Source organism: Aquarana catesbeiana, linkage group LG03 (genome assembly GCF_042186555.1).
Source record: "Aquarana catesbeiana isolate 2022-GZ linkage group LG03, ASM4218655v1, whole genome shotgun sequence".
NCBI classification, from domain to species: domain Eukaryota; kingdom Metazoa; phylum Chordata; class Amphibia; order Anura; family Ranidae; genus Aquarana; species Aquarana catesbeiana.
Window position 1 is genome coordinate 602,524,106 of NC_133326.1, and position 13,972 is coordinate 602,538,077.

General features: G+C 40.9%; 1 protein-coding gene across 6 annotated transcripts in view; it reads right to left on the bottom strand.

Moving 5' to 3' along the window:
* Nucleotides 1-450: 450 nt before the first annotated feature.
* Nucleotides 451-13,972, bottom strand: part of PSD4 (pleckstrin and Sec7 domain containing 4) — a 138,408-nt gene continuing 124,886 nt past the window's right edge. For all 6 annotated transcript variants that reach the window (XM_073622105.1, XM_073622104.1, XM_073622109.1 and 3 more), the window contains exons 14-16: nt 10,119-10,263; nt 6,559-6,702; nt 451-6,440 (exon numbers count right to left, since the gene is read on the bottom strand). In XM_073622105.1, the coding sequence (XP_073478206.1) occupies nt 6,186-6,440; nt 6,559-6,702; nt 10,119-10,263 (544 nt within the window). In that variant the 3' untranslated portion in view covers nt 451-6,185. The remainder of the gene's footprint in view (nt 6,441-6,558; nt 6,703-10,118; nt 10,264-13,972) is intronic.

Below are 13,972 nucleotides of genomic sequence, written 5' to 3' on the forward strand. Positions count from 1 at the left end.
CGGCACTGAGGCTGGAAAGCGTATCTTTGTCAATGGGTAACCTGCACCAAAAAGTTCCCAGCGGATCCAGGCAGCGGCGTGCGTTCCACCCACGACAGACCCTGTTGCTAGATGTTTGCTTTTGGGTTTACTACTGCTTTATTTGCTGCAGCACACACACATATACAGTGGGGACAGAAAGTATTCAGACATCCTTACATTTTTCACTCTGTTATATTGCAGCCAGTTATATATATATATATATATATATATATATATATAAATACACATATACATATACACACACACACACATTTTTTTTTAATCAGAGGTCATAGTTTTACTTTAATAGTCAAATTAAACAGCACTTAAAAGCAAAAATTGCTTGAGTCCTATCTGGACCTGCAATTAATAGACATTTTTCCAGCATATCCCAATCTCAGACGTACACACCAAATAACCACACATCACTCAAGAGAAACACTTTTATTGTTTATTCCAGTGCAAATAAATGGGGAGCACTCAGGCCACCCCTTCTGCATACATGAAAAGCTATGTATAGTACCTGATAGGAGGGATGGCTTGGATGGAGGCTCAGATAACATTAATGGCTTTGAACAATTCTAACACTATAACAAGTCTTACAAATAAAAGCAATTTTGAACATCTTGATGCCACATGAAAACGCAAAGAATCCAGAGAGACCAGGGTGTGTGCAGACAGTTACATGGTAAATAAAGGCTGACCACACACAATTGGATCTGATCTTTTGCAACTAAACAATCAGACCTTTAACAATCTTCTATTAAATATATTTTATGAACGTCAAGTTATTCTCCTTCACGCCTCCAAGGCATCACAGATCTGATACCCAACGTATTTCTGTTATATTTGGAATCAAAAGTGATTGGGCAATATGAAACAACCTGCCCTTACCTTAGTAAGGACACCGATTGTCTCATTCATGCCCAGCAGCCACTACAATTGTGTATGAATTGTCTCTATTATGTGGCAGACTCTTTAGATGTATGGCTAACCTGAGACAGTCTTTTCCAAGTTTGTGACAACAGGAGTGAATCTGAAGAAGATCCATTCATACAGAAAGAGAGCAATAATATACAGCTTATCAAAAGTATTTCAGAATTAAATGTAAAGCAAGTGGTGCAGTAAAACGACATTAGACCTTTAGATGCACCAAATCCAGCTGGATCAATTTGTACCTGTCACTTAACAGACAGACAAAAGTGTCCATTTTATGTGCTAATCTAGACAATGTTTTAGGAACGAATGCCATCATCACATTACATATGCCCTCACACACTTGTATTGCAGAGAAGGGGGGAAAGAGCATGTCTAAACAGGTCTCTGTTTTTGAGTGCAGTGGGTATTTAAAGGATAAGTTCACCTTTACAATCAAATAATAAATGCACATTTATTGCAGGTAAGGAGCCTGCAGAGCATTGCACAAGAGCACTCACCAGCACCATTGAGAACTGCAAGCTGTCAGCTACAATGGCTGATGGTGCTTCAGGGCGATCATTCATAGGAAACTTTTAACTGAATGATGTTACCCTGTGGGAGGAGGCCTGCATGGCCATGCTATCACAGGGCTGCAGATACTGAAACATGTTACATGTTCCATCCTAAAAATGGGTGGAATATGTAACATGTTCCAAAAGTGAACTTATCCTTAAAGAAGAATTCCAGGTATGGCTATTTTGACTTGGTTACACTGGTCCAGCTTGGACCAATATAATTTAAAGTATGTATATGCCATACCTGTGACTAGAAGCTGGAAATCAATGTAGTAGACACCACTTCTACAGTGATCTCCACTAGCTTCTGGGTCCTGTTGCTCTGATTGGACGAGGTGGAGAAGCAAGGCAGTGACGTCATGCTCTTGGCTTCATCCAACCAGGGAATGCTTTGCATTCACTGAGAAAATACAAAGCCTTCTCTGAATGACACCTGTGCCAAGCAGGCGACCTCCTGCGTTCACAAAGCAGAAGAGCATCCACCTAACACGGAACACAGAAACTAGTGGTGATCACTGTAGCAGCAGTGTCTACTTCGGTGATTTCCAGTTTCTAGGGGGATAGGCTAGGTATAGTGCATGCATAGCTACACAGGTCCAAGCTCAATATAAAAAAAAATGATCATTCCCCAATCCAATTATAATACAGGAATGGACTCAACTAGACAACAAAGCAGAAGTCTAACCTAGACCAGCTTTAGGTCATTTGAATATATATTGGTCCTTAGCAGCATGTGATATATTGTACAGAATATAACGCTTTACAGATGTGTAAACACAAATTGCAATCCAGTCATTGTAATTGCACAGAAATAGTACCAAATACAAATACTTATATGTTCACTGGAACCATCAGCATCATCTCTCTAAAGAGAAAGAAACATAAAATAAACATAAAAGGGTCAAGTGACACAACCTCCTAATGATTAATCCAGTGGCCGAACAGCGTAACAGAGGCTCTTGAAATTCCACCTGTCTGACTCATCTGATATACCGGTAAATGTAGGCCCAGAAAATGATCCTTGTAAATAGTATTTATTCATTTTTTTCTCTCTTTGTGCTAATGGAGACTGCAAGGGGTTTTATGATACCTTTTCTTTCAGCTGCTATAAACTCCTTAAGAACCCATTCACACAAGTAACATTCACTATTGCACTGACACTTATGTCACACCATGTTGAGCTGAAAAAAGTACTCCATGCTTTACCTTTATCAGTGCACACAGCATTGGGCAAGGCTGCCAAGTGCAACTTATGCGGTGTGAATGGATACTAAAATGTAGAAGCACCTTTTTATGTAGGGATCAGGTTTTCATGTTATTCTTCTGCACTATAGTGATGGACAAGCAGCCACAGAATATGGTTATGCAGAGACCTGCCTACCTCTGATTTGCAAAAAAAAAAAAAAAAGGTACGCAAATCAGACAAAGCATAAATTTGCTTGCTAGCTAAAGGAATTGTTGCAGTTCTAGTTTTTAAAAACTGTTGGATAAGAAAGGTGTTGATGGACAGATCAGGAGTGCGTAGTGATGGACAGCTCCAAGACCATAGATACTACAAATGGGTCCCTGGTGTGAAATTTGGCTTCGTCTACCATATACATATCACAGTATGGTATGTCCGACAGTTTTTGTATGGTAAGAAATAATGTTATAGATTTGAGAATTCCCTATGAACACCACTTGAATGTTTTTCTTGTTTCCATGCAGGGACTGCAGAACACACACAGAAGGTTGTGCCTCGGCAGCTATACATTACTGTAGACATCTGTAGAAAGACATATCCTTTTAACCAAGGGTCCCTAACTCCCAGGCCATGAAACGGTGACGGTCCGTGGTCTGTTGATGACCGGACCGCACAGCTAAAGGTGAGCACGGTACGCACATGGCTATCACAGGCCGCCACTGCTCCCCTCTTGCTGTGCGGTCTGCCAAGGTAAGAGTCCTGTGCAGGGGAGGCAGAGATTGGAATGGGGAAGTTTGATGGTAGAGAGGAAAGGGGGCAGACTGCAGGGACACCGTGATGGAGGAGGCTGTGATTGCAGGGCACTGTAATGTAAAGGGGCACTGTGCCCCCTTTACAGTGCTGTCCCCTTTATATCACAGTGCCCCCTTTGCAGTGCAGTCCCCTTCACATGACAGCCCCCCTTTACATTACAGTGCCCCCTTTACAGAGCAGTCCCCCTTACATTAATGTAAAGGCGGCTGTGATGCGAATGGGGAACTGAGGACACTGTGGGACTGCTTTAAAACTATGATGTAAAGGGGGATCCCTGGTGCCAAAAAAGGTTGGGGACCGCTGCTTTAAACATTTCCTTTTGGGTACAACAGGTACTGTAAACATGGGCACAGTGGAACAAGAAAGATAACAAGCATGTTTTAACTGACCTAACCTCCAAAAAATGCTAGTTACCTAGCTGATGGTTTTTCAATGGCTGCATGCCTATTCAAAGAATGGAAACCACGATTAACAACAATAAGTATTTTCAAAACGTTAGTTATTGCGGCCAATGCCTTTCACTAAAGCCCGATTCCTTTAAAGTCTATGTATCCTCAAACAATAAAATTCTTGCGATTGCTACATTTTGGTCTGTTCTATATACCATTGAAAGTATTTTGTGATATCTATTTTACAAGTGCAAAAAATTACCTGTTGCTCTTGCCAGAAGTTCAGAACTATCCTATGTATACTTCATGTGTTATCTCAAGGAATCGAATAACCTTCCTAGTTCTTGTCTTTTTACAGAAAAAGACAACACTCAATCCACAAAAATGCTGTTGTCAGCCCAAACTTAAAGTGGAACTTTAACCATAACAACTTGATAAAAAATAATGTTCTTTAGCAAGGGACATACATTCCACATTAATAATTATGCTACCAAAATTAGTGTGCTGTAAATAGCCTCCACCATTGGTTCTCCTTGCTGGAGGTTGCTATTTTGCTGAAGCCCAGAGCCCCAGAACAGCAGCAAATCTTGTGGCTGTCAGCAGATCGGCCTCTAGAAATTCAGCACAGTGCCTAAAAATGGAGAGCAACTGAGCATGTGCAGAACGGGGTGAGACAGTGTGTATTAATTGATTTTAAACAGTATAGACACTTATTTTTAATGTTGTACGTAGCTATATCTGCAAAAGGAGCCAGCCTGAAGTGATTTAGTAGGACTTAATTTTTCTGACTAAAGTTCCACTTTAAGACTTAAGAGCTAAGTGAATTCCTGGCATATGAACAGGTGTTTTTGCACACTGAATTACTAAATAATTAGAAAATGTTCACACAAAATAAGACTGCAGGTTCACTTGAATTATCCAATCATATGCAGATGAAATTAACAATTTTTACATGACTGGATAATTAAAGTGAATCTTTGCTAATTTTTTGGTGCAAACTTTCTCAACTCCTTTACTAAATCAGCCTCATTGCATCACTATGACAGCCAGGCAATTAGCATTTCCAGGAGATGTTAGTAAGGGCAGCCTCCATATTGGTTTCTTTAATGAATACTATTTACAAGTTCACAATTTTACTGTACCAGTTAAAAAAAAGTGAAGCCACACTGTGAGGTCAAGCCTGAGTAGCCCATGGACGTTAAATAAAGTCCATCGCCAACTAATCACTGTGAACTTACAAAGCTTCTCTCTTTTCTATCTTTAATTATACAGCAACTTTACTTTCTATCAGCATCAATTCCTTGCAGTTGTTATACCTTCCCCTGATGCAACTACAAGGGCAAATTTTGGCCACCAACACAGGACATCAGTGACAGGCTATGCTTGTCTTCTCAGCAAAGTTACCATCATCACTGGGTTTTGTGAGATCTCTAAAAATTCCAAGGGGGAAGACTTCCATGCCAAACATAAAAATGGAAAAAGCAATATGTGCTAATGTTTCTCCATTACAGCCATGTCCTTTCAGATGCATGTTGTGTTGCAGGTCAGTATGCCACTGGAAGACAAAGAATGCCATATAAACAGACATCTCAGCCACTAGTTCATAAATGCCTTTTCTCATTTTACTGAACACGACAAAGGCTGTATATTAAGAAATCCTTTAAAGACACAATTTTACAGTGCCTAATGTATTGTTATATGCCACTGGACATTTTGGAGGATGTGACTGAGAAACGAACCTGGATTAAGACTTGCTATGAAGAATATGACATCCTTCAAATACAGGTCAAAGGAAAGATACAATTTATAGACCGAGAGTCTACAGCTGCTTAAAACAGTGCAAGAGTGCCAGCTAGAGGCAAAGATAAAAACTGCAGGATAACAGCAAGAGATGAAAACAGCTTTTAGATATATAGGAAAAGCAATGTCAATAAACAAGATATGCTGACCTATGTAAATTTTTGTAGCCTGCATATTCCTAAATGACACAAAGAATCACAAGATTAACCTCATCTATACTCCATACTTTCTAAGTAACCAAAGAACACTGTTCCTTATTTTAAACCTATGAGTATAGGACCAGAATCCCATAGGGTTCTGTTCATTTATTAAAGGAATTTTGAATCCCTTTGAAATATGGAGAGACCATCCATACAGTCCTCTGGTGGTCTCTGCCAAGTTCAGCGAAAGCAACAAAAATAAGGCACCCGATGGTCCCAACTACACTGCACCCAGGAAGTACCATGAAAAATTGCTCAGTTCTGCCAGGTAACAGAAGTCCTCTTCTCACACAAGATTTTTGTTGCGTTTAGGGATAATCCTCCTGTACGTGCGCCGTTCTGAGATGTTACGTTTCACTTTCACCACCACGGGGGAGCTCTCCGGGATAAGAGAAGGACTTGAGTAGGATCTCTTTAATCCAGTGGTCTCTCCTTGACCACCATCAGGTTCTGTCAGCCGAGACTCAAAAGTCTGGAGATCTTCACAGCCGCTTTCCAAACGCACTACGAGGAGCTTCACGTAAGTTTCGTACCTTAGTTTCTGGAGAGAAGCAGATTAAGTGCAACAAAATTAACTGGGGAGCGTGAAATCGCATGAACTGCCCAATTAACCCCAAAGTTCATAGCTATCGTGTACAAAGAGCTTGTTACCCCCTTACCTCGTATCGTAAATACTCCTCCCGCAAATGGTAGTCCTCCGAGTCTCGACTTTTACTCTTTGGGTCTGGAAGATTTCGCTGATGCTCAGTCAGGTCATCTGTAAATCTGTCCATCAAAGACTCATGGGACTGAAGTTGCTCTTCCTACGTAGAGATTATATAATGTTACATTATTACAGAATAGAATCAGTGTATCACCGGAAGACATCTTACTTTTTAATATCTGTTGAATAGTTAAAACTGCCTGATTTCCTATCTTTCTTAGGGGTGATGGTATGGTGTTTGTGTGCAAGTTCCCAGTCCCTGACACCTGCTGTGGCCATTACATTGCAGCTTTCTCTAAAAGACAGTCATAAACGGTTCACATTTCTTCTAATGCCTGATGAACTGCTGGAGCTAATTGGATTATACTTTGCTGGATTTTTGCCTTCCTCTGGATCAACTGTGGGTATAAGATTGTGTATATGGTATTGTATGATTTTCTCCCTTTTATTGGTTTAACTAGATGTACTTGTGTCTTTTTTCAAAATCATACTCTTTATGAAACTATGCAGTTTATTTGGTTATTTTGTAAATACAATAACCGCAGTGGAAGATTTGTCCATACATGCTGTAAAGCATTAGATGTTCATGGTCATCCTAGGATAGAAAGTATGTTACTGGCAGATAATAAAAGGAATAAACCAAGTTTAACAAAAAAAAAAAAATATGAGTGTATCCACCACATCTGGACTGGTAACCTGACATATATTAAAAGGATAAGTTCACCTTTTAACAAAAAATAATAAATACACATTTTTTTTGTAGGTAACAAAAATGTGCATTTATTATTTTTGGTTTCTGGAGCCTGTAAAGCATAGCATCAGCGATCAGCAAAACACTGGTGCCATGCAGGTCTCCTGCAGATCTGTCAGTGTATCTGTGCTTCTGTACTTACCTGTACAGGAAAAAACATACAATCTGACAGCATGAATGAATTCCCACAGTGCTCCACAGCGCTGTGGTAGTGCAAGGAAAACTACAAGCCAACAACCAGAAAGGCTGTCGGGGCTTTTAGTTTTCCGCTCACAGAACTCTGTGAATGAGTGACACAGCCCTGTTATGACACGGTCGGACATTGATCGGACATTCCGACAACAAAATCCTAGGATTTTTTCCAACGGATGTTGGCTCAAACTTGTCTTGCATACACACGGTCACACAAAGTTGTCTATAAACGGGGCAGTGGCCAATAGCTTTCATCTCTTTATTTATTCTGAGCATGCGTGGCACTTTGTGCGTCGGATTTGTGTACACAGGATCGGAAATTCCGACAACGGATTTTGTTGTCGGAAAATTTTATAGCCTGCTCTCAAACTTTGTGTGTCGGAAAATCCGATGGAAAATGTGTGATGGAGCCTACACACGGTCGGAATTTCCGACAACAAGGTCCTATCACACATTTTCTGTTGGAAAATCCGACCGTGTGTACGGGGCATTAGGCCGCATTTTTTTAAATTGTGACAGCAAGCGCGCGGGGGGAGATCCCCGCTAGCTGTCAGAGCAGGGGATCGGGGGGGTTAAATATGGGTGTAACATGTTACGAACAGACCGGGGTCAGATCAAGTTTACACTCCTTCCTGGTTTCTTCCGAGTCACCATTTCTCATTTTTTACCTTCAGGATTCCCCTTCTCTTCCAAATCTACATAATCTCTGGCAAATATCACTTCTTGTTTAAGGCTGGGTAAACATGGGCTGAAAATCGGTCGAAAACGGTCAACTTTCGGCCCATGTGCATAACTGCCTGTCCAACAGAAGTCGTTCAGGACATAATAGCTCAGCAGGGATATAGCCGCACCAATCTGTCAGTTTTTTTTTTCCGTTCAGCCCGCTAGGTTAAAACGAAAAAAACTTTACCCAGCATAAGGCTGTAAGTATCTTCGGATGGGTCTCTCATTCTTATAATTATATGCATTCCATAACACGAAACAATCTCTAAGGAACAGGGATTTCTCTTAAAGGATAAGTTCACCTTTGATTTTTACAGTTAAAAAAATGTGCATTTATATTTTTTTTACTCTGCGGCATGTAAGGCATAGCACCCGTGATCAGAAGATCGCCAGTGCAATGCCAAGATCCTGCAGACACTCAGTACGGGCAGGCAGTTACTAAACGGCAGGAAGAATCAATGGACTAGAAGAGCGCTCCCACCAGCATCCTCGCAGTTCATTGAGAGCTACAAGCCACTGGCCACGGAGGCCGATGGTAGATGTAGTTCATTCATTAACAGAGCTTGCGCTTTGTTTAAATTCTGACAGCGGGTGCAGGGAGAAAGTCCCCTGCCTGCTATCACAGGGAGGGGGGAGCAGGAGGAGAGGAGGTAGGAGATGGAACATATGACACGTTCCTCCCTAAATATGGGTGGAACATGTAACATGTTCCAAAGGCGAACTTAACCTTTAAATGTCGCATTACTTCTGTATGCCTCAGCAACATTTGAATAATAATAATAATAAAAAAACGAAAAAAAAAAACACTTTAATATAATTTAAACATTTGTTTATGGTTGTCTCATACCATTGACCATAAATAGCCCCCATAATGCTACTGTATGTGCTCACTTTGGCCTACAGAAGATGTTTTTATTTAGTGTATGATCTCACTGAGGCTCACTAATGTGTTAAAGAAAAAATCTTATAAGCACAATACAGGTCCATACATACACAATCACTTCTTTATTTCCCATGTTTCAGCTTCTCTGCTCCTCCCTTGATAGAAGCCCAATTTGTAGTCATTACTAAGCTAATTGCTGCCACCAGCAAGAGGGCTCCCACTCAGTTCCTTTGTTCCACCCCCTTTGTCTTTTTAGGCCTGATGCACACTGGCACTCCTGCATTTAGCTTTTTCCTGCATTTAGAAGTTTCTGCTTTAAATCAGGTTTGGACACGTTTAGCGGCATTTAAATTCTTCAGTTGCATTCAACTTCAGATAATTAACACTAAACTGACTGTGAATGCAATTTTTTCTTGATCATTTTAAGAATGTTTGCTTTGTGGACATGAACGGTCCATTTTTTAAAACTAGTGTCTGCCTATAGTCCTTGGTTGCTTGTATGCTAGAATGCAGGTGGCGACCAGTGCAAGATATGTCAGTCATTGGTTGTTATGGTGCAGGCAGCCAACTGCATCCTAACAACCACAGACAATGTGTGGTAGGGGTTGTCAGAACCCTAGCAACCCAGAAAAAAACAGAGGGGGTGGAACAGACATGTCCCTTTCCCTGTGCATACCTAGTGATGGCACTTCTCTTGGGGAAGTGCCTGGCTCCTGAATCAAGCTTTGGCAATCATAGTATTTTGATATTTGTCTCCTTGCTAGATTGTGGTCTGCTTGGAGATCGATTAACCTGAAAACGCTCAACTCTGAGAATTTTCGGGTTAGAGCAATCAGAATCCCAGCTGAAATACAGGGTAAAGAACAACCCTGCATACACACATGTGAATACAGACTCTGGACATAAAGGAAAGTTGAAGACTCTAGAATATGTTTTTATGCCACAAATATCATACAAAAACACTTACCAGATCAAGCTTGGTCTGGGCTGAGGGGAGAAACGGTCTATAAAATCTCCTCTGAGAGCCCACCGCTGCTGCAAAGGGTGGTGAAGAATACATGGCTGCAACTACATTAATCCGTAAAATCCAGGAAGTCATCTCTTCTGGTGTCCTAAGGATGAGAAATTATAGGATTATTATGTGCCCAAAAAGGCATCTCCTCATCTCCCCATGTTATATTTTTCAGACATTCATCTTTCCTGATATGGGCGGCTTCTAATGCCCCGTACACACGGTTGGATTTTCCGACGGAAAATGATCGATGGGAGCTTGTTGTCGGAAATTCTGACCGTGTGTAGGCTCCATCAGACATTTTCCATCGGAATTTCCATCACACAAAATTTGAGATCTGGATCTCAAATTTTCCGACAACAAAATCCGTTGTCGTAAATTCCGATCGTGTGTACACAATTCCTATACACAAAGTTCCAAGCATGCTCGGAATCAAGCAGAAAAGCCGCACTGGCTATTGAACTTCATTTTTCTCGGCTCGTCGTACATGTTGTATGTCACTGCATTCTTGACTTTCGGAATTTCCAACAAGATTTGTGTGACCGTGTGTATGCAAGACAAGTTTGAGTCAACATCCATCAGAAAAAATCCATGGATTTTGTTGTCGGAATGTCCGATCGTGTGTACGGGGCATAAGACTTGGATGCAATATTCCACAACATACACACTCAAAATAATGCTCTCAAGGAGTGGAAAACCTTACAGCTGTGCCCATATACTCCATCTATTTGTGGTAATGCATGCATTACCACAAGACAAGTTAAATGCGTTGCTGCGATGTGGTGCCATTTGTTGTGTTGATGACATATAAAATCACAACCAAAACACTATGAGGGAAATCTATGAAAACTGGAGCAGTCAGACTCCGGAGCAGTTGTGCATGGCAACCAATCAGCGTCTTTTATTTTCAAAGTTTAACTGAACAGGTTGAAGATACAGTTAGGTCTGTATGCCACCAGAATAAAATTATCGTTCAATATTTTTATTGAATTTTTTCACAGAAAGAACAAAGAAATAAACAGTATCTGTCGTAGAATGTGACATAGTAACGTGAAGCATAAAGTAGAGTACAAATAACATAACACTGTAATAAGCTTGAGGTGGAATGTATTGTCCAATACCCCCAGGCACCCCACCCGGGATCAAACTGTGCCATGGCAGGGGGACAACACACCTTGTTTTAATTCTATACAGAGAAACAGGAAAATGTTATGCTAACATAGGTTACCCCAAGCCTGTTTTTGTGATATGTATAGATTTCAGGTTTGAGTACTCTTATACCACTCTAGCAAGTGTGACCATTTCTTGTAGATTGAAGGGACACTACCTTCGCTTGTGGCAAACATGCATTCATAGGAACAATGTGTATGGATCAAGGAGACCACTTCTTGTTTAGTAGGTATGTCAGGGGTTTTCCAGTGGCGAACAATAGATAATCTAAAAGCTATTAGTATGTGTGTGGTTATGGTGTGAAAGCATTGGAGAATATGTTCCATGCCAATCCTGAGCAGTGCAAGCGCTGGGGATGGGATTATTGTTAATCCTGTTACTTTGGAGAGACGCATTTCATCTCCTTACCGAAGTGCAGATAGTCAGTTGCATTGACAGAGAAGGTGGTACAAATTACCCACATCTCGGCATTGTCCAGCATAAGGATTGCGTAGCTGCATCAAATGTGTGAATCTTGGACGGGGTGATATACCATCTAAGGGTAATTTTGTGTACTAGTTCCCAAAGGTTTGACCTAGTGCCTCTGAAGTTTGTTTTAAATGCTAACAGCCATTGAGAATCGCTGAAGGAGCAGCCACAGCCCTTTTCCCATTTTAGTAAAGGCAGGGTTTTACTGAAGGAGGTCTTGCAGTTTAATAGGTTGTAGAATAGTGTAATGCCCTTTGTGTGTTTTTGGGGCGTCGAGAGATATTGCCATATTTGTGGGTGTACCTCTGTGTGTATCTGAGGGTTTGGCAGTAGATAGTAGGTTAGTTGTAGATATTGGTAGTAGTACTTCTGGGTAAGGGGGAAAGTTTTGTAGAGATGTGAAGGATCTAAGGAGGTTGTTAGAGTAAAGATCTGACACACAGCGTATCCCTTTATCCTGCCATGTTCGTGTGGAGGGGTTGGGGATGAATAAAGAAAATATAGATGTTGGTATTGGCATTCTGTAGGGGGAGTCCCCTTTGGGTGCCTTGTTGAGTAGGTAGTGAAATGCCAGTCTTGAGGCAATAATGGTGGGTGATAGGGTGGTATTGTTAGTTGTTACCTGGGCTAAACAGAGTAACCAGGTTCTAAGGTCTTGACCAGGTATTTGGGATGTTTCAATGCTGAACCAAGGACATGCAAATTCTGGTGTAAACCAGGTTTTCAGTTGAGCAAGTATAGCTACGTTGTAGTAGTCCCTGAAGTGTATGAGCCCTATGCCTTCTGTTGATTTGTGTTTTAAGAAGATGGAGCGGAAGCATCTGGCTTAATGGCTTTGCCATAGGTAACATCCCAGGATGTTTTGAAGAGATGTAAAAAAGGAGCTAGGGACCGGAATCAGTAGCAATTAGGAATAGGTATATAAGCTGTGGTAGTATGAGCATTTTAAATGCTGTTAGCCTACCTGACCATGATAATGTTGTCTTAAAGAGTTTCTCAAGGTCTTTTGGGAGGTTGGTTAAGAAGAGGGTGTAGTTTGCTCGATAAAGAGAGGAGGTAGTGTTTGTTAGTTTTAATCCTAGATAGGAGATGGATTGTGTAGCCCATGTATATGAGTATTTGCTTTGTAGTTCTGTTTGCTGTTTTGCGGGTAACCCTAATAGTAGGATAAATGATCTTGCGTCGTTCACTTTATAATATGAAACTTCGCTAAATCCTGATAATGTATTTTGTACCGAAGCCAGGGAATCTGATTTTTTCGGCCAGTGGCTCCATGACTATATTGAAGATAAAGGGCACCTGTCTTGTACCATTGCTCATGTTAAAAGGTTTAGATAGCATGGAGGAGAAAAATACTCGAGCTGATAGCTGTGAACAAAGTGCCATTATTGCAGAGTAGATATGGCCTTAGAAGTCAAATTTCTGTAATGTCATGGCTAGGTACTGCCAGTGCACCCAATCGAATGCCTTCTCTGCATCCAAAGATAGAAGCAGAGAAGGCACTCCCAGGGTCCCGGCATGATGAATAATGCTAACCATCCTACGTGTGGCATGGATAAGAGATGGCAGGAGATCCATTAATACGTTTGTAATAACTTTAGCATATAATTTTATATCATGATTTGGTAAGGAAATGGGACAAAAACGTTGTGGGGGATTGCACCAGAATAAAATTAAAATGAAACAATCCAAATGAATTTGAAGTGCAGACTTCCAGCTTTAATTCAAGGGGTTGAACATAAATATCAAGTACAAATTTTAGGAACTGCAACCATTTTTATACACAGTCCCCCCCATTTTCAGGGGCTCTAATGTAATCGGACAAATGAATATAATCCTAAATAAAATGTTCATTTTTAATATTTTGTTGAGAATCCTTTACTGGCAACGACTGCCTGAAGTCTGGAACCCATGGACATTACCAAAGACTGGGTTTCCTCCTTTCTGATGGTTTGCCATGCTCTAACTGCAGCGGTCTTCAGTTGTTCTTTGTGGGTCTTTCTGCCTTTAGTTTTGCCTTCAGAAAGTAAAATGCATGCTCAACTGGGTTGAGATCAGGTGAATGGCTCGGCCATTGCACTTCTTTTCCTTCAAAAGCTCCTGAATTGCTTTTGCAGTGTGTTTTGGATCATTGTCCATCTGTCTGTGAAGCGCCGTCCAATCAACTTTGG